Source organism: Hippopotamus amphibius, chromosome 6, assembly GCF_030028045.1.
Source record: "Hippopotamus amphibius kiboko isolate mHipAmp2 chromosome 6, mHipAmp2.hap2, whole genome shotgun sequence".
Lineage (NCBI taxonomy): Eukaryota > Metazoa > Chordata > Mammalia > Artiodactyla > Hippopotamidae > Hippopotamus > Hippopotamus amphibius.
Window position 1 is genome coordinate 71,059,610 of NC_080191.1, and position 26,706 is coordinate 71,086,315.

A 26,706-nucleotide genomic window follows, 5' to 3' on the forward strand; every position below is an offset into this window, starting at 1 on the left:
CTTATGAATGACTTAATATGATAATTAAAGTTATACAGGTTAAGGTGATCTCCCTTCCTCCTAGTGCACATAATGCCCCTAGTTACCGAGCCTGTGTCCAGCTGCTTAGCAGTCTCAGTGGGTATCAGTACACGCGGAGAGCCTGGAAGAAAGAAGCCTTTGACCTCTTCATGGATCCCAGCTTCTTTCAGATGGATGCCTCTTGTGTTAATCAGTAAGTCATCTTGCTTCTATTTAACACGATGATGCATCTCACAGAATCTGTTGAAATCAACTACTACCTGCAGAGTAGAACACTTTCTTAATAATAATAACAATAAAAAAACCTTAATTACATATCATAATCCTTGTCTCTTTCAGTTGGAGAGCAATTATGGACAACCTGATGACCCATGATAAGACAACATTTAGAGATTTGATGAGTGAGTACTGTGGAATGACAGTCTTAGTTGTGTGTTTCCTGTATATGGTCCGTTCGTGTTTACTTTGCTCTTTTCTAGGAACTGCTGAATTAGCTCTTTGTCAGGTTATACTTAGTAACCTATAGGAACATAATGTTAAAACTTATAGAGGACAACATAGTTGGTAAATAGTAAGTAAAACTATTTGGCTGTGTCAGATTTGTCTTTAAATTGTTTCCTCAGCACATAGCATAGAATCTGGCACATAGAACGCACTCAGTAAGTAATCATTGAATGAATGAAAGACTGACAGGTAGGGAGGCCAAGAAAGGCAGGCAATAGGAACAAACCTATCAAATAACTCACTCTAAATCCTGGGGCTCTGGGGAATTCCCTGGTTGTCCAGTGGTTAGGACTCTGAGCTTCCACTGCAGGGGACACGGGTTCAGTCCCTGGTTGGGGAACTAAGATCCCACATGCTGCGAGGCACAGCCAAAAAAAAAAAAAAAAAATCCTGGGGCTCTGCTTATCTTCTCTGAAGGAAGAAAGAGAGAGGCCAAGAAGGTCAGAATCACTCTCCACCCCACTTCTTCTCTATGTTACTGGTTTGTATATTAGGGTTCCTTATAGTATTTCATCTGGATAAAAGAAGGTTTTCTTGATTTTCTCAAAGTTTGAAAGTTCTTAAACTAATGACCTTAAATAGCAGTGAAGTTGGATGAATCTGCAGAATTTCATGTCAGTTCTTAACCCAAGCTGCAGTTTCCTCCTCTGGAAAAAGGACAGCGTATTCTCTCTCATCTTCACAGGTTTGTTTTAAGGTTCAGATTCATCTATTTAACAGTTATTTATCAAAAGACAAAAATGGGCCAGGCGTTATGCTCACCTTAATCCAGTAAATAAGTTTATTTCAGAGAGTAAGAAGTTGTGAAGGAAATAGGGTGATATGATAGATTTTAAATAATAGCTCAAAAGCTCATATTTGAGGTGAAACCAAAGAAACCAACTATGAGAAGGCCTAGGGACAAAATATTCCAGGAATAAGGGACAAAAATTATAAAGGACTCAGGAGAGGAACAAGCTTGGTGAGTTTAAGGAAGAGCAAGCAAGACTGTGGCTGCAGAAGAGGGAATGGGGGTGAGTGCAAGACACGAGGAGGGCAGTGGGGGGCCAGGCCAGGCCAGAAATTGTTTTTAAAGCAATGAGAAGGATTTAGGCAGAGGACATAAAATTATAAAGGGTTTTATAAAATGGCATTGTTAGTGATTTTACCTTTTGAAACCTACAGTTCTAAATGTTCTCTCTCCACATTGCAATTCCTACCCTGTGGTCTTCTGGCTTGTATATGCTGGGTCTGTTTGCCAATCCTTCTGCCTCGGGGAGGAGCCCCAAGTCCTCTTTCTTAAACTTCTCTCTCTCGGATGTCATGGTGTTTCTAAACATTCTTAAAAATAAAAAACAAAATAATCTTTTTTCAGTGATTATATCACAACCTGTCTCACTTTTTTTTTTTTAAGCTCGTGTAGCTGTGGCTCAAAGCAGTTCACTTAATCTTTTTGCAAACCGTGATGTGGAACTAGAGCAGAGAGCCATGCTTCTGAAAAGATTAGCATTTGCTATTTTTAGCAGTGAAATTGACCAGTATCAGAAATATCTTCCAGATATACAAGGTAAATGGTGGGAAACTATTTTCTCTATTTTCCAAACTATAGGGTTTTCTGTTTTCTTTTTCTTTTTTTTTTTTTTAACTTTGACTAAGTTCTAAGTTGGGGTAAAATATACCAAGTGTTGGTAGATGGAAAATGTAGAATTAGAAATTTGTTCTATTGAAGCAACAAAAATTATCAAAGAAATCAAACACTGAGTGTAAAGGACTTGCCTAAATATGGTCTGTATTTTATTGTTTGGGTCACATTTCCTAGGAATTCATGTTTGAGAATGAGGTGTAAGACTATTTTGCTGTAGGCAGTCATAATAGTGGTTTTTTTTGTTGTGGATGAGAGGTCATACACCTTTAAAGGAGGGGACCGAAATAGAGGCATAGCCAGGATACTTTAGCTAGAAGTATCTGGAGATCTAGAGTTTGGGCCCAGGGTAGGGTGTTGTATAAGGTTTTTGATAACCTTCATCAAATGGGTTTGCTGGCTCTCTGTGTCCTGAAGGGTATCTGTGCGGTCATCACCCTGTGCCACCAAATGGCTGCATAATGGGAGTGAACTTGCCCTGGGCAGATAGCTAGTGGGAACCTGCTGCATAACACAGGGAGATCAACTCCGACGATGATGGGTGATGGGTTAGAGGGCTGGGATAGGGAGGGGATATAGGGATATATGTATAAATACAGCTGATTCACTTTGTTGTACAGCAGAAACTGGCACAACAGTGTTAAGCTATTATATTCCAATAAAGAGATTAAAAAAAAAAGAATTATTTGCTCCCAAGTCAGTGTGCTTATGCAGCCACCAGCCTCAGCAGGCAGTGTGGGGACTGGGTTGGGAATGATAGTTGTCAGCTCTTTACTGAGATTATTCTTCTCTCTAAGAAGATAAGTGACTACTTCTTTCTAACCCTTTATACCTAATGTCCAGGGTGCAACATGCACACTGTTTGTCCTGTGATTTTTTTAAAGTTAACTAGATCAGTACTATTCAAAGTGTGATCCATGGACCAGTATCAGTCTGTTATTCCATCCATGAAAAGATAAGTTCAGAAATGTAGAGTAAGCATTTTAAATGCTTATAAAAATTTGATAGAATCTGTTGAATCTAGTAATAAGAACATGGCATTGCATTTTATTTATCTTTCTTAGATTTTTTCCCAGTAATTCACTTTTATTATATTTTATGAAAGTATCAACTTGCAACAGATTGGAAATTATTTAAAAAGTTGATCCTTATCATAGATAGTTTGAGAAGTACTGAACTAGAGTATATAGAAAAGTTTATATGAAAATGATTCTAATTATTTAGATATTGAAAATATACTGTGTTTCTTTCAGAGAGATTGGTTGAAAGTCTCCGTTTGCCCCAGGTGCCAACTCTTCACTCTCAAGTGTTCCTGTTTTTCAGAGTATTACTTTTAAGAATGTCTCCACAACATCTTACCTCGCTCTGGCCTACCATGATCACAGAACTCGTGAGTTAATTTTAATTCATTTAGGTAATAAATCTAAACTATAAAACAGTGTGACAAGCAGCAACATGCTTACTGGATAAAAACTAGTCTTGGAAGAGAACTGAACTCTAGTTAAGCCTGTTACTGAAAATTTTTACAGCTGAAAATAGCCAAACAAGTCAGATTCTGTCTTCATACAGCTTAAACTTTGAAATATGCAACATTCGCAGTTAGTAGCTCCTTGTGAATCATGACTTCATCTGATCTGGTTTAGTTCATTCTCTTCTACATCAAAATTTTAACTTCATTATGGCTGCCAGGCCTGGTTCCTGCCTGTGGTAGTACCTAGAGGGTGATTAGAGTTGGTTTAGGTGGATTTAGATGGCCTGATGAAAGGCATGTATCACTCTTGAAGTGCAGCACTTACCACATAGCTGCTTCAGAGAGACTTTAACAAGATTTTTTAAACTCCCAAACAATAAAACCTTCCTAAGTCCCACTAAACCAAACCATTCTCCTCCCCAGCCATACCCTGTCACCCTCATCTGAACAGCTTGGGGCGCTGGGAAAAGAGATGAGAAAGGAAAGGGAAAGGAGTCTATAACTCTCAAAACCCAGCATTTATAATTTACCCACAAAGAAATTGGCTTTAATATCTTTATTTTTATAATAACTGTAACTCTGTTCCATAATCACCAGGTAAGAGCATGCTTTCATCTCTCCTCTGCCAATTAGCAGCAAGGCTCTGCACTAAATTTACAGTTTTACTTTTAGAAATGAAGTGTAATTTAAAGATCCTGAAGTTGTATCCTAAAATTTGTATTTGGATTAATGAAAATATAGCCTGAAGATAACTTGAAAGAAGGATGAAATAACATTTGACACTTATTCGATGGTCTTCAGGTACAGGTATTTTTACTGATGGAGCAGGAACTCACTGCTGATGAAGATATTTCACGGTAATATGTGCTTCATTTTGATGTAGTCTTGTCAGTGTTAAGTATCCTAAAATCATCCAGAATGTGTAGACAGTTTCATCTGAATACTTTATGTATTTAATCTGTTGTTATTCAGTTGGTCATATTTGGATATAAAACAGTTTCATGTATTTCCTAGGTGTTTTAGACTGGATTAAACTATCAACACTTGTGGCCTTTGGCCTCTAGACACAAATCTAGTTTAAAGCAATACTGTTTCAGCTATGTGAGCAGTGTTGGATTTAGTAGGTCAGATCTTTTTCTTAAAACATTTTAGCAAAACCTATCATGGCAGGTAACCTGTAACTAAGGTATTCAAATGTCTGTATCTTCCAGAATGATCTCAATTTAATGTACTATAATTTTATTCTTCTTAGCAGAGGCAGTTTAATATATGACTAAATATAATTTTTATTTAGGAATTTTTGTACAAATAAGTTTATAAATTGAAAAGTTCCTTTAACACTATGTGTCTTGAATACATTTTGCTCTTCTTCAGTGCTAGGTTTATAAGAGTCCCCTATACTAATAACTCTGTTGATTATTATAGAAAGTTTCCCTCCCACCACCTTTGCAGAAGGACACCAAGTAGTAGGAAGGCCTCTTGGTTTTACAGCTTACATTTTTATAGCTGTTGAGTATAAGTTGTTCTCTACTGTTTTTACGTTCTTAAAATTTAAAGAACAAAAATGAATTTTTGATTTGAGACCAGTTAAATTATTTAGTCATGAACTTGCTTAGCAATTACTGGCACATTTATCAGAATGATTATGAAAAATATTAGCCGGCACTTTGAGATTTTCCAGGGATTACCTGTTAGTAAGTGGGTACAACCGCTGACAGCACTGTCTCCTGCTTATAGGACTTCAGGCCCCTCTGTGGCTGGTCTGGAGACAACCTACACAGGAGGTAACGGCTTTTCTACTTCATATAACAGCCAGCGGTGGTTAAACCTCTATCTCTCTGCTTGCAAATTTTTGGATTTGGCTCTGGCATTGCCCTCCGAAAATCTTCCTCAGTTTCAGATGTAAGTAAAAGTAAGGATATTAAATGGATATTTTTGAAATGCATTTGCTTTGGTCAGTGACATCTAAGATAAAATTTTTTGTGTAAGTTGAAACATTTCATAATTTGTATTAAAATGTAATTGTTTTGGCAGGAGGATGGTGGGGCAACACAGTTATTGGAAGGTATCAGAAATGACCTTTGTAGATATATTAAGACTGGCAGACCATTCAGTCAACACACTGAGTAGCCAGCAGATGTGAGGTAGCGAGATGCGTGACTTACCAGCTTCAGGTCCAGTGTATGAGACACTGCAGTTAAAGACACCATGGATGTTCTGAGAGCTGCCGTGCAGGATGTTGTGAGGTCGCACAGCAGAACCCCCCCCCCCCCCCCAGCTCTGGGGGTCAGAGCAGGCCTGAGGGGAGTTTTACACTGAGGAGGTGAGGAATGATGGTTGGGGGAGGCAAGTATGTGAAGACTTAGAGGTTGGAATGGCCCTGGTGTGTCTGAGGTGTTGAAAGGTCAGTATTGCTGGAGCAGTATGTTGAGGACAAGGCTGGAAAAGACCCGAGTTCTGTAAGGGCTTGTAAGCTACAGTAGAGAATTTGGACTTGAACCAAGGAGAGTGGGAAGCCTCTGAAGCATGAATTTTAAGGAATGAAGTGATGTTATCAGTCTTGTATTTTAGAAATTTTACTTTGTGTAGTTTGGAGAAAGGATGGGAGGTGGGCAAGATTGGAATCAAGGAGGCTCTTCTTTCAGATGATAGTGAATTGAATATAGAGATGGCAGAGGGGAATAGGGAGAAAATTAATATAAGTAAATTCTCATGAAATGCCTTGTTCATAAGTGCTCAAAAATAATTATGATTTTTCATTTTTAAATTTTTAAAATAGTAGGCAAACTATGTGATTGTCTTATCAATATACAACTAATTTGAGAATTTATCCACATGATCAAGTATGTATTTATATATTAAATTGCATTATATTATTCTTATGAAATGGAATATTAATAGGATTTAAAGAGTAAATTAAAGAGTAAGAAAGATAAAGATATCAAAATCTTTTTTTATACTTAAATCTCTAAAAATTGCTGTTGCACAGGCTTACTTTTCATTAAATTTAATGGTAAGAACTAGGAATTGTTTTACATTAATTCCAGTTCCATTGTTTTGTTTTTTTTTTCCATTTGAAAACCATATATGTCCACTTCTTAATGAATTTCAGTGGTTGGTGTCTGTTAAACTGATGTTACTCCTGAATAAGTTCAGAAAAGGATACTAAGCACAATTGCAGGGAAGTGGCCCAAATTAACTAGGTTGCTTATGTTCACAGAGGTAACAGAAACTATAGTATTCATGCTCTAGGAAGAATATTAAGTAGTATGCTCATAGTAGTGAGCTTTTAGCTTCCATGATGTTTATCCTTTTTACTTGTCAAGATATAGTTATAGAAAAGGGATGAAACATACTGGAATATCAACTACAGTTGTTTTTTTTAACTACCATGTATTTTTAAAAAATATATAAGGTAGGGCTTCCTAGGTGGTGCAGTGGTTAAGAATCCGCCTGCCAAAGCAGGGGACACGGGTTCGATCCCTGCTCCAGGAAGATCCCACATGCCGCGGAGCAACTAAGCCCATGCGCCACTGAGCCTGCACTTTAGAGCCCGTAAGCCACAACCACTGAGGCCATGTGCTGCAACTACTGAAGCCCACGCGCCTAGAGCCCGTGCTCCGCAACAAGAGAAGCCACGGCAATGAGGAGCTCACGCACCACAACGAAGAGTAGCCCCCACTCACCACAACTAAAAGAGAGACCACGCACAGCAAAAAAAAAAAAAAAAAACCAACACAGCCAATAAAATAAATAAATATATATATATAAGGTAGTAAGATAACATGGAGAATTTAATAATCTTGAAAGAGTAATATCTTTCTAAGCATTTTTTTCAAAAGTTTAAAACATTTCACAATTTAATTACATGCAATTTTTAGTCTCTGTGTGAGTAAAAAATACCATAAAGTTTTAAAAAGGCAGCAATGAGTTGGGAAAAGATATTTGCAATGTACATGACCAAAGTCTAACTCGCTTAATGTGTAAAAATGGGTATAAGAATAGAAAAATGGGCCAGTGACAGGGTTAGCAAATAGTTCATAGAAAAGGAATGTCTTGTAAACACAGGAAAAGGTGCTCAGTCATACTCATAAGAGAAGTTCTAAATAAAGTTAACATTAACTGTCAGAATGGTCAAGATCTAAAAGTGTATCTCCTTTTACCCTTAGAAACATTCTTATTCTTCTTGGAAGCGTACATTGATATTGTCTAATTTTTCTCCAAAGAGGTTTATATTTACCAAAATTCAAAATACACATTCTCTTTAGGCCAGTAATTCCTCTGCATCCAAGGATTTATCCAGCCACTGTCCTCTCAGACGTGCACAGAAATCAGCATTATAGAAGGGTATCCATTATGGCACTATTTGTAATAGCGAGAAATTGGACAATCTAGGAGACTGGTTAAATCAGTACCTTCCAACACTGGAGTACTATGTAGCTGTTAAAAATTGAAAGGATGGCATTTTACATAATCTTATCTCCAAGATATGTAATTAAAATAAAGAGCAGTCATTTTTATTTATTTTAAGAGGAGGGGGTTGCTTGTGTGCTTTTTTATGCATAAACTCTGGGTGGATATATAAGAAACTGGCAATACTGATGGAGCCTGTGGTGGCAGGGAGACCACCTCTCTTTGGTATGCCCTTTTATACTGTTTGGATTTTCTCCATAGACAGATATTAACTTTACTTATTAAAGACAAAATTTCAAACTGTGTAGTTAGGGAACATCTGGCCACTGGAAATTTTTACCTAGTAATGCATGAACACGGAAACACTTGTTGAGTTACTTGCATTGTACTCATGAAAAAAAAATGGTGTTGAGTACTTACCAAGTGTACATGTTCATTTACCTATGAGGTAGTTAATAGTGTCTTTATTTACTAATGAAGGCTCAGGTTAAGAAACGTGCCCAAGGTGACAGGGCTACAAGTGGCACAACTGGTATGTGAATCTGTGTAAGTGGTGGGGTCATGATGTGTCTACTGTATTTATGTGGCCTTGTCTTAGATGGTACAGCGTACATCTTACTGATACTGATATCATTCTTCTATACGTAGGTACCGATGGGCCTTTATTCCAGAAGCCTCAGATGATTCTGGTTTGGAAGTCAGAAGGCAGGGCATACACCAACGAGAATTTAAACCTTATGTAGTACGACTAGCAAAACTTCTTCGGAAAAGAGCAAAGGTATTGCATTCTTTTTTTAATCTATTTAAGTATAAGAAGATAAAATTTGTAAAATATACATATTTATATCTTTTGTACATCTTCCACTATGCATCAGGCTAATTAATTACAGATCTCTACCCAAGAAAATAGTAGTGAGTTTCTTACAAATAGGCTCATCAGTAGGCCTTTGTTACAAATCTTTTGTCAACTTTTCCTTGCATTCAGAAAATTTCAAAACTAAATTGTACAATTTGGGGATGATCTGGGTTGTTTTGTGAGCCCTAGTTTGTAATATGTGCTTTGAGTGCTCAGAAATTTTCCAGTCTTCTGGGGTCCCCTATTCAGGCAGCAGCTCTTAAACCACATTCCACAAACAGAGATGGAATGGAGGACAGTGATTTAAAAGGAGGTTGTATTTGAAGGACATGCAGAACTTGATTTAAAATCAAGTTGTTTCTTTAGGGACTAATAAGTAAAAGAGCGGAGATGAAGATGAAAGTAGAATCCAGAGTTTAGGAGAGCACTTGGTACTATCACTTTGATATCGCAGGGTCTGCAAAAATAATCATGACAGGAAATCCAGAAGCATTGTGATTACAGGCACATGTCCTTTGTCATCACTGCATCTCATCAGTAACAAGAGTTTTTATAAAACTCCTCCCTTATCTAAGGGATAAGCATGACAGCCTTTTGCATAAAACTTCTCCCACAGAATAAAAAAATGTTTTGATTGGAAAGCATTTTCCCATCCAGAACACCTTACACAGGGTCTTCATGGCCAAGCCCACTTTTCACTGGAGCAAAGGCTATGAGTTCTCCTCTTTCCTTCCACAGGACAAGGAGGAGGACTTTAAGACAGTGATTTTGGAGGGATTGGAGATGGCCAAGCATCAGGTGAGGGTGGCTTTTTGATGCTTGTGATATGGCAGCCAAAGTTGCCACATCTGGACCAAATCTTGAGACACAAACCCAGGTCTGGATTTCAGCAGTACAAGAGAGGTAAACAGGAAGGAAGTCTTTCTTCAAGTGTAGACTGTTGAAGTAAAAGGAGAAATCGTTCATACGGAAACATGTTTCACTTTTTAATTTTATTTATTACTGAGGTGGTGATGTAGTTCTGATTAAGAAAAGCAGAAACACTAATTAAAACAAGTGCACTCTTCTTGGTCAAGAGCTTAGTAAAAAAGTCCTTCTCCTAACAGTACGTCTTGACAAGAATATAAATGAGAAGTCACACCATAGTTTCCTCACATTTAAAAATCAGCTATGTAGAGGGTTCAAGCATGTTACTCATTTCCCTTCAGAGTAAATTCATCTCTGTAGACCCTTTAATGACTACTGAATTGCACTTTGACTCAGGGGACTAAAGGTGGTATGGTCACCAGTTCCAGGACTGTCATTAAAGCCAGTGTTATTAGGTGAGAAAAAGGAAAGTGGTTTTGTACTAAGAAATACTGTTTTTTCTTTTTCCTTTGTTTTTTTTTAATTTGGCCATAGATAAAAAACTAGATGATCTTTTGTTTACTCCTAGAGACTTCTGAGAAAGGAAAACCGATTTAAAACAGGATTTTATTTTAAAATAAGCAAACTTCGTAAGCACACAAGAAAATAAGCTGGATTTTCCATCTGCTTTTCCAGTAGGAAACTAGTGAGATTAAAATCTTAAGTAAACAATGAAAGTTACCCAGCAGCATCTCATCTTAGAAGGCAAACTCCACTTGTTAACAAACACAACAGACTGTAATTCTGCTTCCTAAGTCTCACTTGGGATTTTTTTCAGTCTAGTTCACTGTTTTCATTATCTTTACTCAGTTTGTTGTCATATCTGTGATTCTGGCCCAGTTCAAACATCTTCGGTTCTCTCAGAAGTTTCTCTAGACAGACTGATGTCTACAACTGTGTTTATATAATTTAGTTGGCGTCTCAAACTACCTTTTTAAAGTGAAATACGTAAATTGTTTTGTGTATGTTTAGTTGTCAGAGTTTTCACATGCGTTCTCATTTGACTTCTCTGCTGCAGGACAGATTATATCACCCCGTTTTGTAAGTGAGGAGCCTTTCTGTGTCTTGCCCAAGGGTGCCCACAGTAAGCAAATGGCAGAACCAGGACAGTAACCCTGGAGTTACTTTAACTCCAGGTCCAGCTTTCCTTCCCATGGTTTAAGCACAACACAGAAGCACATAACAGCGTCTCTCCTGAGAATTCCTTTCCTTCCTCTGTGCTGATAGTAATTATTCACTGTGGACTCTGCTACTGTCTTGTGGCAAGTTTAAGCCATTTGGCCACAAGGTAATTGATTGACTTACTAATAGTGAAATGTGTAAGACTCTCTGTCCTGTCTTCTGTAGTCATCTTATGACCTAGTCCTTGGATACATTAGTGGGAGTCCAGAAATCTGGGAGCTTTTTGAGTATATGCAAAGCACAGCATGAACTTGAGTATTTGACAGCCCCTATCCAAAACCAATTCTGCTAGTAACTAACCTTACTTGTGCATTCAAGTTGGAAAATATTATTCCAGTATTAGACCCTCAATGTACAATTAATAATTGGCACCAACAGGCCTCAGTTAGAAGCTAGTGTTTTAGTAAGTCTGGAATGGAGCCTTAATGTCATCATTTGTATTCCTTTCTTAACTCTGCTGATGTTCATATTCTTGTAAGTTTTCTCACATACTGCATGGTCTGTTGGTAACAATCACTTTCTTGTTTTCTGCAGAAGAATCCGGAGGAGGACAACTCAGGGAGAGCGCTGGGCTGGGAGCCAGGGCACTTGCTGCTCACCATCTGCACGGTGCGCAGCCTCGAGCAGCTCCTGCCCTTCTTCAACGTGCTCAGCCAAGTCTTCAACAGCAAAGTCACCAGCCGATGCGCAGGACACTCAGGGAGCCCCGTCCTCTACTCAAACACCTTCCCCAACAAGGACATGAAGCTGGAAAACCACAAACCATTTTCCACCAAAGCCAGGCAAAAAATAGAAGAGATGGTAGAAAAAGATTTTCTGGAAGGGGTGATAAAAACTTGAGCACCACAAGTGGTTCCATTTAGTTTAAATGTAAATGTAATTATTTAAAACAAACATTGCTCTGAGTTGTATAATATCTTTTTTTTTGTATGTTTTTTTTTGGTATGTAACAAAACACATTTCAGGTTGTATTTAATTTAAATATTTGTAAATAAGAACAAATGTCTGAATGTGGCCTGAATCAAGTTTAAATATTGTGGGCTCATATTGACTATGGTGCCTAAGAGAGATCTATATGTACGTAAACAGTCCATGATAGTCCACTGTTTTACTGTCCTGAGTTGTCTTAAAGCTGCCAAATACACACTGCACATTTTTCCTATTGGTTTCAGGCTTTGTTTAATTTAGATTGGTTGAGGATTTTTTTTCCTTTACCTAAATTAACCACATTCTACTATCAGAATGGCGTCACTTCTCTGTCAGAGGCTTGGTAATGTATCACAACTAGTTTCTCCCACATACCTTCACTAAGAGGAATAAAGAGTAGCTGAAGCCTGGGCCGTGCATCCACGTAAGCGTAGCCCAAGCATCTCAACTTCAGTACGGAGGAGAGGTGTGCAGCCTCCACAGCCACTCCTCTGAATTCCTAGTGATGTTAACTGAAGGAGGTAAGTCATCTAAGAATTGTCCTGGAGACTCTGCTATGGAAAAATTGGTTGTATTAAGTCTTCTCCATCCTCCTCATTTGTATCAACAATGGTGAATAGTAGTACTGCAAAATGACATAGTGGTGAGGTAACGACGATGGAAAAGGCATCACAAGGAGTTGGTAATAAATAAAATTTAATTTTCTAGCAGCGTTCATGAATTTTTCTTTGCATATATTATAATGTTAATGACTGAGTCATATACTTAAGCTCTAATATTTTACATTAGTGTGATTGATATTAGAGGTAAATTTCATTTTGTTAAAAAACTAAATTTAACAAGTATAAGGCTTACCTATTTCTAAACAAATGATTCTGGTAGTGTTTAAGAAAAACAATCAGACCTTGAAACAATCCAGTAAGGTGCACTGTAGGATGACTGTAAATGTGTCTGAATCAGTCACAACATTGGCAGTACTATTATTCTGTGAAAACTTTTAAAAAATCTGGTTTCTAAAGAATATAAAAACTGTCCTCAGAAACCTGGTTGAGGTCTTTCTCCAATTCCTCCAGCCAGCTGGAATACTGCCAAGCTCACTTCATAGGCAAGGCTGTCTGCATCTTCCTGCAAATTATGTGAAAGGCTATTAGATGAAAAAGACAGCATCTACCAGGTTACTTGCAACTCCAGGGGAGGGAGCTTTCTGATTTTGTTTCACTAACAAATATTCAAATGAGAACTTTTTTTCATCTTTCAGTAACAAATTACAAGACCCTTAGATAAATGGAAAACAAGTCACATTTCTTCTAAATCCGGTAAGTTCCTACTAATTTTATAATCTGATTTGATTATCATGCTAAAGCTCTGAATAAATCCAACAGAACCTAGTCCTTAAGCAGGCCACAATTGGCCTACAGAGTAAGTAACTCTTAAGGCCCCATCCTCATCTACCAGGCATATTTATTCACCATATTCTGGGATGGCCAAAGCTTCTACAAAAAAAGCTACCAGCTACTGTATAAATTAACTGTAAATATCTCCTTCTGAGGCCCTCACCACCCCACTCTTAACTTTGCTTCAGCTGAGCAAACACTTTTAAGTCTTTGACCCTATCGAGAAAATAGAGGCACAGGGCAAGGCTGTCATTTAAAGGAAATATTTGAAAAACAAATTGAAATCCAGAGACAAAAATGAATTTCAAGCAGCATGGATGACAGTACCAGTTGATTTAGAAACAGACTTCAAAGCTGGTTATTTTCATAAAGCAACAGGATGTTTTTTAAGTGAAGGAAAAAAGTATAATTTCAGGATGCATAAGCTTAATATGTGTCAAACTATGTATTAGTAAAGTATTTATAAACTGACTATTTACTAGTTATTCATGCAGCAGTTAGAGATGTGACACTTTCAGGAAATCTAGAATAAATTAAAAGAAAAATCTTTGGAGGAATTTTGTTCAACTATGTTACTACTGATGAAAATAAGAACCTAAGAGGCTCCATAATCTCAGCCATTAGAGATTCTCACACCATTAAAATAGTTTTCTCTCCTGCTGCCCCCCTCCTCCACCTTTGTTAGACTCTCACTGCACATTCTTCCAACAGAACCATCCCAGTCCCAGCTTACCTGCGAGTCCGCCTCTGCATAGACTCGGACTATGTCTTCTGTACCAGAGGGCCGGACAAAAGCTCGAGAAAGCCTGTACTTCTTCACCAGGTCATTGATGGCCTCCTGGAGTCCTGGAGGTTTAACAGCTTGTCTTTCGGCATCTGTAGTGCTAATAACTTGCCTGTCTGCAACCTAAACACAAACATTTCAGTTTGTTACTAAGTCACACTCCCTTTCAGAAGCTTAACTTGTTTGACATAATTCCCACCAAAAGATTATGGCCATTTCGCCCCCGCTCGCCGCAACTAGAGAAAGCCTGCTCGCAGCGACGAAGACCCAACACAGCCAAAAAAATAAACAAATAAAATAATAATAATAATAAAAAGAAAACTGGAGACTCTCTTAAAGGTCAACTGGGTTTTTTAAATTTTGTCATTCTTAGAGCTATGTGGGCTATACTATTTAATAGATATGAAATTATAGTTACTATGATGCCTGACTTCTTAGAGATAATTGTATTGTTTCATGCTATCCTAAATGAAAATTCTATGAAATTTGGTGATGGCCATAAAGGATATGTATAAAGCTGTCCATAGGTACCTTTTCCTGTGCACCAAGCAGACTTAGACACACAACAGAAAGGCATTTTAACGACTTTGGTAAGTGGTGCTATAACCAAGCATATAAATATTTTTTTTATCTGGGAATTTTTATCTCAGCTGACTTTTGAAGCATTCTAAGTCTTTTCTTTTTCTCTGGCATCAAGTCAACAAGTATGTATGTTCCTGCATTTGCTGTTATCATTATATGTTTGTTCATGTTCCTGATTGTTCCCAATTAATGGCACACCATTAATAGAATGCTTAAAAGTAGCAACCCCCTGGCAAATCATAGAAAAAAATAACATGTTCTCAAAGAGAAAAAGCCCCAAACTAGCATTATTTTTCTTACCATTACTTGCTTTTTCAAAATTCAGTTAGTCAAAGCCTAAAGCTGAGTAAAGTTCAGCCTGATACTGTTTCTGCCTTTCCTGCATAACTGAAAACTCCTCACTAGCACAGTTCCTGAGACATAAAAATTAACCATGCTTAATAAAAAAAGTGACAAAATTAAAAAAAAAAAAGATTATGGCCATTTTCTGTCAACAGGAACAGACCTACATACCAGCTAATTGTACCACAAAGCGTACAGCACTGAGATTTCCACAGTTACCACTAAAATAATGGCCTGTAAGTACTGTATGACTTAGTCACTGATCAAATAATCTTAGGTATTTAAAAAAAGAGGGTCATAAGAATCTCCTAAAAAAACTGGTCTGAACAATCAGCAGCCATTTCTGTGAGCTCTGGCTTCCATATCTCTGTCTTTCAAAAATTCTATTGGTGAATGTGTAATCTGGTATAAATCTGTATAGAAATCAATCAGCAGTTTATCTGAAATTCTCTCCCTTTCAGCCCACAGATTCTACTTCTCAGCATCTAGCCTCTAGAAGTACTCTGTGAACCAAGAATAATGCCCAGGAAATATTTACACTTGAATCAACAGGCTCTCCAGGACTTGCTTCAAAATAACATTGGAGACATGGAGGGCACTAGGTGAAATCTGCTTAAGCTGCGTACAGAGAAGGTTCATTACATTTGCTCTCTCCACACATATATCTTTTAAATTTTTTATAATAAAACCTTTTTAAGTGATACATAATATCATTTATAATAAAGTTGGAAACCAAATACTTTTAAATAACAATAGAATGGTTAAGAGTGATCCTGTAAGTTTTAAAGATGTGAGAAAATACAATCTTTTCTGTGCAATATGTATTTACAGAGTGGAATTGTTTAAGTTAATTTTCAGAAAAGAAGTAATTTTTAAATCTCGCTCACACCTTAACTTTGAGCTGTCTGTTTGGAAGATCCGTATAGAGCGCGTCCCACTGCTGTAGAGTTAAGCCCTTCAGAGCCAAGATTGCCTCAATCACCAGCATGTCAGAAATGGCATCACCAGTTGCCTGCAAGATGCGGGAGACGAAAATACAAGCAGAGTGTGGATATAAATGCTTTCTGTCTCAGAAAACCAATCACCATGTCCTGGCTGCCTCCTCCCCACCCCACCCCCGCTCCGGCCCTGTGCAGATAACTGAGTGGGGTGGATACACATGAACTACAATGAGGGAAAGGTACCTATGAAAGACAACAATAAAAGGTCTACAGAGAATACTGAAACTAGCCTGCCTTTAATCATCCTGCTTATCTGTAAAGTGAGGTTAGACTGGATCACTCTTGAGGTTCCAGCATTAACACTCTATGACTCAAAAGTTTACTTATAACTAGATCCCTTTGGCAATACTGTGCTGTGATGGTGGAAGGCCTCATACATGGTAAAGTGGAGAAATAGGAGCCTTGGTGGTGAAGACGCACCTAAAGTTGGATCCATACTCTGCCACTTAGTAGCTCTAAGTCTTTGTTTTTTTTCATTTATAACGGGAATTATAGTGACCCCTCTCCCTGTGTTACTGCAAGGATTACACAGTGAGGTATGTAAAGTGCCCAATATGTGCAAGACCCTGAAATATTAGTTCTATTGCTTTCCGCTGACCTACACTTTACCCTTACATTGCCATATTCTCCACTCCAGTCCCAGTAATCTGACCCACAAGTGTGCTCTGTCAGTCTGTTTTTCCTGAATTTCCATGAGAAGGCTGGTTTCAAAATGTATACTTAGCCTCACAGATACACTTAGCTGAACCTGTTAACTCCAGCTATAAGCTACTCATTACTTGAAAATTTGAAGCACATAAATGTTCTGTCACTGCATTTCAGTATATGCCACAACTTCTCCACTTTGATGTTTTATACAGCACATTATTCTGTCCACTTTCTGAATAATGCAAAAGCAATAACCAAGAGTCCACCACCCCCTCAATTCTGACCTGGTTAAACAAGTCAATCACATTTTCAAGCATCTTAGCAGCTTTCCTTTTCTTATCTTCTTCTAATTCTTTTGCTAGTTGTTTTATCTTCGTTTCAGCAGCTTTACTAAACAGGACCTACAATCAAAGCATAACAAAAATCACAAAACATTATCCATGCCCCAGTCATAAGTATGCTCATCCCAATTAAACTCTTCTGAAACCCTCAATGAATCTGGAGAAATGGGGGGGTGGGGGGAGGGGAGGCACATGGGGAGATGGCAACTTTACAATGTATGAAATTAATATAAGATCAAATCAGAACTCCGAAGATATTACCGGGGGGAGGGGGGGAGTTCCTTTATAGATTATGAAATTGGACTATCAAAACGTAAAGATTACAAAGAAAATGTCACATTGGCAAAGGTGAACGCACGTGGTGAGTTTATGATGTTGCCCTTAGCCAGCTAAACCAGTTCTGGGCAACCAGGTTCTTTAAGCCTTATCTGTATCCGTTTACTTTGAAGAATATAATTCATTGCAATCAGTACAGTTTTCTTGTCCTAAATTTTTAAGGACATAAGCTAAGCAAAAGTAGAAAAGAGGTTCGTCGTATATATTACATTATGGCAAACAGTGCCATGGACATTTAGCATAATAAACACCATGTTCCTCAGGGGTCCTGCCATGCTGAATTCCCTTGCCCAGGCATGATTTTAGTGCCTTCGGAGGCCCAATACTGAAGAGGAATTAGCTGCACTACATTCAGCCACCTGATGACACAGAAAGTTTGCTGGGAAACTAAGATGCACTCTGGTCACTTGTTTTGTGGAACCACGGCCATTCCCATTCACCTACCCTCCCTCCACCAGCAGATCTGCGCAGATGCAACAGACCTTATAGTCTGTGAAGTCTTAAATATTTACTCTCTGCCCTTCGAAATCATTTACCAACCCCTGCATTAGATCATTGAAGTTATACTTTAATTGCATTTTCTAGGAACTTACTGTTTTTCTTCTCATATTCATGGCCTCTACAAGTCAATTTTTTGAATTAATGAAAATTATCTGACGTAAATAACATTTTCTGTTAGCCACTTCAAATCCATTTATGAAATGAGGCTAGGTATAAAAGACATTTAATAAAAAAAAATTCTGAACCTTAATATCCTAAAGACCTATTAATATACATTAAAATGGTGAATGTCACGATATGCAAATTACATCTCCAACTTGTAAACATTGTCTCTGCCAAGGGCCATTGTCTCTGCCAAGGGCCATAAAAGACTTTATATGCTTATTGCTCATTACTTTAAACTCATTTCTAGTTGCTTATAACTTAGTCCTCAACCTTTCTAACACTTTTCAGTTCACCACAGCTACTGAACTTCCCTTCTGCTGCATATAGCCAGTTGAAGGAAAATATTTTAAATGATGTACAGACCATCTGGTTGTAGGAAAATTAAGAACTGCATGTTTTTGAAGAAACTATATTATAGGAACAAGTTAGTATTATCTCTTCACACTCAAAGGAAGATCATTACAATCTAAAAGAGCCACAGTTTCACAGAACATAATATATTAACTAAATCTTATTCTATCACCATCCCAATCATTTCAACAAGGTGCAATACTACCTACTACTACCCAGATACAGAATTTCATCATTAAAGAAAAGCACCAGCTAAAGCCAGATGTCATTGTTTACGAGAACTTACTGTGCCGTGCCCGTTTGCTTCAAAATAAACTCCAATGTCAAACTCTTGAGCCTTGTGATGCAAATGTTTTACACCAGTTTTAGTACAATAGACAGGTACCTGTAACACACATTTAAAGAAACAACAGCAGTTAGTCAATCTGCAGATATTCACCCTGTACCCACCATCCCAGGAACAAAGCTCCAGGAGCTCCACCTAGTGAGGAAGACAAGGAAGCAATTAAAAGCAATTAAAATACAAAGTGTCCAGTGGAGGGGGGGCACTGCAGTGTAGAAGCACAGGGCAGAGGGAAAAGCAGGGGGAGAGAGTGAGGGGTCTCCTATAAGATAATGAAAGATTCCAAGTCTGGGAGTGACATGATCTAATTGTTTCAGAAAACTCCGTTTAGCTACAGTGTGGGGAATGGCTTAGAGCGGGGGTCTGCAAGCTTTTACTATAAAGAGCCACGTAACTAGTATTTCAGGCTCTGCCAGCCATATGGGCTCTGTCACAACCGTTGGATTCTTCCACTGTAGTGCAAAAGCGGCCACAGACCATACGAAAACAAATGAGCGTGGCTGTATTCCCATAAAACTGGGAACAGCTGGCCAGCTGCATGTGGCCCACAGACCACTGTTTGCAAAACCCTGCCTTAGGTTAGGTGGTTTCTAGGACTAATCCCAGTAAGAAATCATGGTAGTTGGAGTAGCATCAGTGGGTAGCAAAAGTACTTGGATAGATCTGCAAGAGAAGCATGGCTAAGGAAAAAAAGCAGCAAAACTGCAAAAGAGAGCAAGCTTGAATGAGCCTGGCATTTGATTGGATTTAAGAGACCTCAGGAATGGCTAGGGCTGAATATATTTACTCCATAAGAGAATGTGTTGAGAAGGGATAGTTACTGATGTTCAGTTTCTTCAACAGGGCATCTTACTGTAAGACATTTTTGAGACAGAAATTAAGAAAATACTAAAATAACCCAAACACTGAGAATCCCTGTGGAAGGCAGGCAACTGGGCACCAGATGGAGTCCCTTGAGTGAGTTTACTGTGACCATGTATTTAAATCAGCACAAACTAGCAGCCTCCAGATGTGTTTTACTGGCCTACCCACTATTTCTTTTAAATTCTGAATCAGCTGCCAAGACTTAAAAGGTAGGAAATTCACACAAAAATTCAGGTTTTCAGCTTCTCCTGAAGACTCTGACCAAAGGTGACAGCAGCTGGCCTGGGCACACCCTCCTAGTCCTTGCCCACCTGCTACACTCATTCACTTCACCTACCTAGATCCTAAAGGAATCTGACTTTGCCACTTCTGTTTTAAAAAGAATGCAATGGGGCTTCCTAGGTGGCGCAGTGGTTAAGAATCTGCCTGCCAATGCAGGGGACACGGGTTCAAGCCCTGCTCCAGGAAGATCCCACATGCCGCGCAGCAACTAAGCCTGTGCACCACAACTACTGAGCCTGCACTTTAGAGCCCAGCCACAGCTATTGAGCTCACGTGCCACAATTACTGAAGCCCACACACCTAGAGCCCATGCTTCTCAACAAGAAGCCACAGCAATGAGCCCCTACTCGCCACAACTAGAGAAAGCCCGTGTGCAGCAACAAAGACCCAACACAGCCAATAAATAAATAAATAAACTTAAAAAGAATGCAATGGCCACAAAAACTAGTAAAATGCAGGAATTTGAAAAAGGATACACAAATGGGAAAATATTACACTAGCCAGGGAGCAAAAGAATAAAGGCAAACAGACCCAATCTGGGCCCTGCAGCCTCTGACTCTTAAAGCAGGTAGTATGGTACAGAGGGTAGTCACCTGGTGGACAGTGGGGAAATAATTAGAAACAAAACCTCCAACCAACCCAGAAAACATCTCCACAGAAGAATAAGACAATTCTTATTACTGAATAAGCATTAAGCCAGACTGTGATGCGTATCACAGGCAATTTGCTAAGAGATTGCAAAGACAGAAATCCCACCCTTTTACAGAGTCAAAGATAACTAGCGACCAAGATCTCCTCAACCAAATGTTACGTCAGGCTCCTTTGAGCCTGAATAGGTCCTGTCCTCAGCCACGTCTCCAAAAGCCCAATTTTATCAAGAATCTTTTGCTAAATCAATTTAGCCAGAATCCCCTACCCTCAATATCTGACCCAAGTCCCTACCCTGTACCATGATCACCCAGGCCTGCCTTCAGCAAAAATCCTGTTAGGTTGGTGTAGCCAGAATCCTCCCTGACCACTGATGTTCCTCTTCGTAATTTTCCATCCACCAACCCCCTGCCCCCAACACCTTATTCCTTTGCTACAAAATCTCCTCTTTTCCTTGTATTAGGAGTTGAGCCCTGTCTCTCTTCCCCACTACAAAAACCCCACGGTAATGTATCTACTGAATAGCCCTACTTCTCAGGAAGATTTCACAGCACCTTTTGTCCTAAATCTACCTGGTAACTGGGGTGGCCATTGGTGTTAGCTAACTGCCCTTCTGCAAAGGAATACTACAACTTCTCATATCTCACTGTCAAGGAGATAGGTGTCTGGCTCTAAGTGGTAACTAGGTGAAACTCTCAGGAGGCTGAGAGATGGGATGCTATCTTCTTTGATGTTTATATTTCAAAGAGGTGACCCCAAGCCCTTATGGAAAACACTTCTGAACTGTAAAACTGGCCTATTTCACCTTTAAAAATATTGACATTCATTACAAAAGAACAGAGAAAAAATTTGTAAGTTTTCTAAAAGAAATACTCTAAGAAAAGGGAAGAAGGAAAGTCTCTTTCCCTTTTTGCATTAGGGACAATTTAATTTTTTCTTATTTTTGATTTCTGTTTACCCTTAAGCAGACAATAGCTCAGCTTCGTGCAGTTCAACCCATTCATTTTTACGAGGGCATTATTTTCCTCACAAAAATATCTTACAACAGAAGATGATGAAGCAGCTACCAGAAAATGGAAAAGGTTCAATACCTTCATAACTTTTTCCAGGTACCGTGTTGAACTTCCATTGGCATATGCAGTTTGTACAACACCGAGACTCAAACTGTCTCCAATCTAGACAAAAACAAGGACAATTACCTTGCCATCAAAAGTAAAACCCTACAAAAGCAAACCTATTATCAGAGTTCTAAAGGATGACAACATTATTAGCCAGTTCAGCCGTGCCTTAGTTTTATGCAATAAACAACTCACCAAAAATTTACATGTATGCCAGAAAAAACGCTAAAATCACCTTCGTTTATACTACTCCATGGTTTACATCAGGATTCACTGTTAGTACTGTATATTCTGCAGATTTGGATAAATATATAAGGACATGTTTCCATCTTTATAGTACCATATAGAGTATTTACAGACCTAAAAATCCTCTGTGCTCCACCTACTGATCCTTCAGCATCCATTCCCCCCAACCCCTTGCAACCACTGATCTTTTAGCTGTCTCCATAGTTTTTGTGGGTTTTTTTTTTGCAGAATATAATATAATTGGACTTACATTAAAATACAAAGCCTTTTCAGATTGACTGCTTTCACTTAGTAACATGCATTCAAATTTCCTCCATATCTTTTCATGGCTTGATAGTTTGGTTTTTTTTTTTTTTTAACTGCTGAATAATATTCCACTGTCTGGATGGACCAGTTTATTCGCCTATGAAGGACATCTTGGTTGCTAAGGAATCCTTTTTAACGAAACCTGTGGTTTCTTGATCTCTTTCTCTTTAGTTTTTAATAAAAGTATACACAGAATTCTTAAAGTATATATTTTCCAGACTGTGATAATTATCATTACATTTTATATTTAAAGCTAACCTGAGACTTCCAAAAGAGCATAACAAGATAAACCTCATGTTACTAAGCTTATCATAATCATAGTACATATGAGACTTGAGGCACTGCCTATTGTGCTAAGGAGGCAGCTCATAGTAAATAGGTTCCTTAGAGGAGGAGATTTTCTATCTAAACTTGAGACTCTGGGAATGATGTTCATGGAACCCTCATTAAAATGTCTGTTATGAAGACAACAAAACTTCATAAAGCTTCAAATCATGAAACTTTCTGCCAGTATAAAAAAGAAGACTATTCCCTTCAGGTTCTAAAAAAAGAGCCCCAGTGTTTGAAATGATTGGAATGACCACTTCTTCTCGTATTTTCTGGTCACAGATGTAAGGAACTTCCCATGAATCGTGCCTCTGAGATGTTCGAATGGCTGCCTGATACAGAGTGAGTCTTGTTTGAAAGGGTAGTCAGTCTCCCCACCGTACCTCCAACAGGAGCTCTTTAAGGAAACTGCTAATGAGTGTTGCTATCTTGTCTCCGTCCAGCAGGTGAAACTGACCATCTGCATCATGGTAGTAGTAAACTATTCTGTCTGCATCTCCATCAAAGGAACAGCACCTTTCACTGGACTTCATTTCGATTCCTGGCACACAGAATAATTCAAAATGCATTTCAGTCTAAGAAAAGGGGATAAAACTCAGTGTAAAAAGTTTCAGATTTTTCTCTCACACTTGTTACAAGGGAAATTTTTTCAGTTAAGTATTGATCGTAAGTGACCTTCTGTATTAGATGGAAGCATGTCCACTAGGACTTTTCAAGAGGTGTTTAAAATTATCCTTCCAGGGCTTAAGTGACATTAAACACGTGCTAGGTAAACAGAGCCTGTCCTCAAGATTTACAAAAATCAAATGTCAGTTGAATGAAGTTTCTCCCAATTTGTGAAATGAAGACTGTTTGAAAGCAATAAATCTCTTTATAGCAGCAGATAAAGAACCATTACTATCCTTACATGATCAAGCAGAAGGTAAAACTGAATATAAATAACTGGAGTGTTCTGTCAATGAGGAGAACCCCGATGTCCTGTCTGAAGCTCTACACAAATATATATAATTTTTTTTTGTACATGAACGGAGATAATAGCTTCAAAAGTAAGGGAAGAGGATTCATTCAAATGGAAATAGTACAACAGAAAAAGAATTATCCTTTCAAATAAAAACCAATGCCTTAACCTTTAAATAGTATACAGGTTTATTAGTATTTTTACAGGGTAAATTCTTTCACAGCTAAGTGAAAAAGTAGCATTCAAAACCTATCTAAGCTGAAACTCGATATGATACTAAAATAAAACTCTATTTTACTAGCCAGTGGTTTGGCAACACAGATTCCCACAGTGTTCTGAAAGCTACAGGTACTGAATTGAATGCAACTGAATGCAATTTCCCTAGTACCACAATGTCCTTTCTCATATGAAAAATAATCAGCAGTAGATGAGCTATGTGCTTTAATCCTGAAAAAAGTGATTTTTATTCGTTCACACCATCAATAACAAGAAATGCTGATCATTAAGAGCAAAGAACTATAACCTGTAAGAGATCAATGGCTTGTGTAATTTGTGTAAAGTTACTGAAACCTCAGCAACTGTCATATCAAATTTTAGACTGTGGCTGTTCCTTTGCCATGACAGCAGCAGATAGGCAAACCCACCCGACCTACAGAATCAGAAACCCTGGGGCAGAGCCCAGGAATCTGTGCACTCACCAGCCCGCCAGGTGATCCTGATGCCTGCTAAAGCTTGAGAACCACTACTCTAGAATCCCACTTTCTGCTTTTGCTTGCTCCCCAACACTTCCTGCACCCTGTGAGGAGTCGTGTGACTACCAACGAGCGGGGAAGAGGCCCAGATGTCTACAGCGGCAAAGCCAGGACCAGCTGCACGACTCTTAACTCACCCAGCCACCTCTGTTTGTGAGACTGGGTTCAGAAATAGTGCTAAAAACACATTTTCCACATACCCTGTGGAGGTTTCTGATGACTTTTCACGAAGTCGGCCCCACATAAATGATTGAGTTTCCCTTTGGTCCCATCATTAAACAGCTGAAATGACAGCCCCTGGGAGAAGTAGTGTTTCATTTCTCTCAGCTTCAGGGCCCCTATGCCATTCGCACAGTCAACCTTCAGGGTTCTGTGGTCATCTCCATTACAGAAGGCCTGAAAAGGAAAAGACATATGGAAGAAAACTTTCAAGTTGCAAAAGTGAAGCACAACACACATATGTATATATATAAACATCTGTTATTTCAGTTAACTCGTCTGTTTTAACCAGGAAACAGAAGGGTACACATATTCAGATGAAAATTGTTAAACACCAAAATAAAATTTTAAAACACTTTTATTTGGACACAGACACTGGAACAGTTTCACTGACTGAATAAACTATGGAAATGAAGCTTTATTAGAATTTAGCCTCCATTAAGTAAGCATCCCTTACAATATTAGAGTCTGTATTACACGGCAGTCATTCAAATGTGGACATGAGTACACAGATGAATGAGCAGTAATAACATCCACCATTCTCTTCATAGCATATTACACCACCGGCCATGTCCGGTTTCTTTCCTATCAATCTCCTCTCCTACCCATCCTCACCCCAGGATGTAAGTTCTATGAGAGCAAGGGCTTGGTTTTGGTTAACTACACCTGACAAGAACATACACTTGATATTTGCTGATCAAATGAATTATACCCTTCAAATCTTGTTCAGGTTTATGAAGCTAACACACCTCGAAGAAAGGCTTTCTCAACAGTAGATGCCTCAAGTATGACGCCAACAGCACCTACAGTAACACTAAGAACAAATTCCTCTGAATGAACACTTATGGTAACTGCTCGTTTATTTCCCCCAACGAGCTCAGAACATACTACGTACCTTGCCGAGTAAATGCCGACACAGAGTAAGCAGGATACAAGGCCCAGACCTCGCAGAGCCCCAGAACAAAGGAGACACGCCACATTTTTGTAAAAGGAGGCAGGGTGACAAATATCTAATTAAAATAAATTATTCAACTGATGTTATTTTGGTCACCTGCTCAAACTCTACCCATATTCAAGAGCTTTTCACCTGTTTGGTAAGTTCCACAAAGGCCGTAGAGAGTTTCTGGTAGTAACCTTCCACAGTTGCCTTTCCATAGTGGCCACTGGTGTTTCGACAGAACACCATGTAGTGCAGCTGGGGCGTCGTCAACAAGCCATAATCTGTCACAGAAACACAAAAAGCAATTCACCACATTCCTAAGAAAGACAAAAAGTTTAGGACTCAGACTGTGAATTTCAGGGGGACAAATCCTCTTCAAAAAAGACATCTCAGAAAATACAAGAAACGCTAACTTTTAAACTATCCAGAAATATGCATAAACACCCACTGAATTCATTATAACTGCATGCCACACTGTGATATTGTGATTTATAAGAAACATACATTTGGTCTCTGTCCCCACTTCTGGCAGAGCCTCTAAACCCTCAGAATCTCTTTAACAATCAAGATGTCTTTTGTTATGTTAATGAGGTGACTTTTGGACAGCCCTTCGAAACCTTAGGATGGGGGCTGGTTGCCAGGGAACCAACCACAGGATTAAAGCACTGAGACTTTCAGTCCTCCCTGGCCCCCTCCTCATCTCCTCCCTAACTCCAGGGGGGGAGGAGTGAGTGGCAACAGACCCAGTTCAAACACCAGCGGCCAGCGATCTAATCAATCATGCCTATATAATGAGGCCTCCGGGAAAACCCTAAAGGATGGGGTTCCAGGTTGGTGAGCAAGTGGAATCTGGCCTGCCCAGAGAGCATGGATGCTCCTCACCACTTCCCAAATAAATCTCTGCCATCTGGCTGTTCCCAGGTTATACCCTTTATAGTAAACTTGTAATCCAGTAAGTAAAATGTTTCCTCCCTGAGTCCTGTGAGCCTATCTAAGCAAATTAATCAACCCCAAGGAGAGGGCTGTCAGAAGCCCTGGTGACTGGCATCTGAAGGTGGGGAGGGACAAGTCTTGTGGCAATGAGCCCTTAAACTGTGGGATGTGACCCTAATTCCAGGTAGATAGTGTCAGAATTAATTGTTTGGTGGTGGAAAAGGCACACATTGAACCCACATTCAGTTCTAAAAGAAATATGAATTACTACTGATAGCAAAAGCCAATCATCTAGTATAGACCAGTAGTAATGCAAAAAGAGCAATGTAGAAAAGTAATAATTGAGTTCTATTTCCAGTAACATTACAAACTATGTTTCTGGGAGGAGGGTTCATCTGAATTACAACCAAAAATGCTGGATAAG

At 38.8% G+C, this 26,706-nt stretch overlaps 2 protein-coding genes across 15 annotated transcripts in view; one reads left to right on the forward strand and one right to left on the reverse strand.

The window, feature by feature from the left end:
* Positions 1 to 12,132, forward strand: part of DOP1A (DOP1 leucine zipper like protein A) — a 100,360-nt gene extending 88,228 nt beyond the window's left edge. For 5 of the 10 annotated variants that reach the window (XM_057738826.1, XM_057738819.1, XM_057738820.1 and 2 more), the window contains 9 exons: positions 65 to 214; positions 361 to 422; positions 1,919 to 2,071; positions 3,400 to 3,536; positions 4,419 to 4,474; positions 5,355 to 5,519; positions 8,679 to 8,808; positions 9,625 to 9,684; positions 11,509 to 12,132. In XM_057738826.1, the coding sequence (XP_057594809.1) occupies positions 65 to 214; positions 361 to 422; positions 1,919 to 2,071; positions 3,400 to 3,536; positions 4,419 to 4,474; positions 5,355 to 5,519; positions 8,679 to 8,808; positions 9,625 to 9,684; positions 11,509 to 11,814 (1,219 nt within the window). In that variant the 3' untranslated portion in view covers positions 11,815 to 12,132. Of the gene's footprint in view, positions 1 to 64; positions 215 to 360; positions 423 to 1,918; positions 2,072 to 3,399; positions 3,537 to 4,418; positions 4,475 to 5,354; positions 5,520 to 8,678; positions 8,809 to 9,624; positions 9,685 to 11,508 lie in introns of those variants that run through there. The other 5 variants (XM_057738821.1, XM_057738827.1, XR_009054303.1 and 2 more) reach the window with 4 other exon arrangements.
* Positions 178 to 26,706, reverse strand: part of PGM3 (phosphoglucomutase 3) — a 35,081-nt gene continuing 8,552 nt past the window's right edge. For 3 of the 5 annotated variants that reach the window (XM_057738829.1, XM_057738830.1, XM_057738832.1), the window contains exons 5-13: positions 25,497 to 25,630; positions 24,391 to 24,586; positions 22,864 to 23,021; positions 21,575 to 21,658; positions 18,633 to 18,731; positions 16,937 to 17,053; positions 15,893 to 16,015; positions 14,029 to 14,202; positions 12,588 to 13,026 (exon numbers count right to left, since the gene is read on the reverse strand). In XM_057738829.1, the coding sequence (XP_057594812.1) occupies positions 12,937 to 13,026; positions 14,029 to 14,202; positions 15,893 to 16,015; positions 16,937 to 17,053; positions 18,633 to 18,731; positions 21,575 to 21,658; positions 22,864 to 23,021; positions 24,391 to 24,586; positions 25,497 to 25,630 (1,175 nt within the window). In that variant the 3' untranslated portion in view covers positions 12,588 to 12,936. Of the gene's footprint in view, positions 282 to 1,063; positions 1,846 to 12,587; positions 13,027 to 14,028; positions 14,203 to 15,892; positions 16,016 to 16,936; positions 17,054 to 18,632; positions 18,732 to 21,574; positions 21,659 to 22,863; positions 23,022 to 24,390; positions 24,587 to 25,496; positions 25,631 to 26,706 lie in introns of those variants that run through there. The other 2 variants (XR_009054305.1, XM_057738831.1) reach the window with 2 other exon arrangements.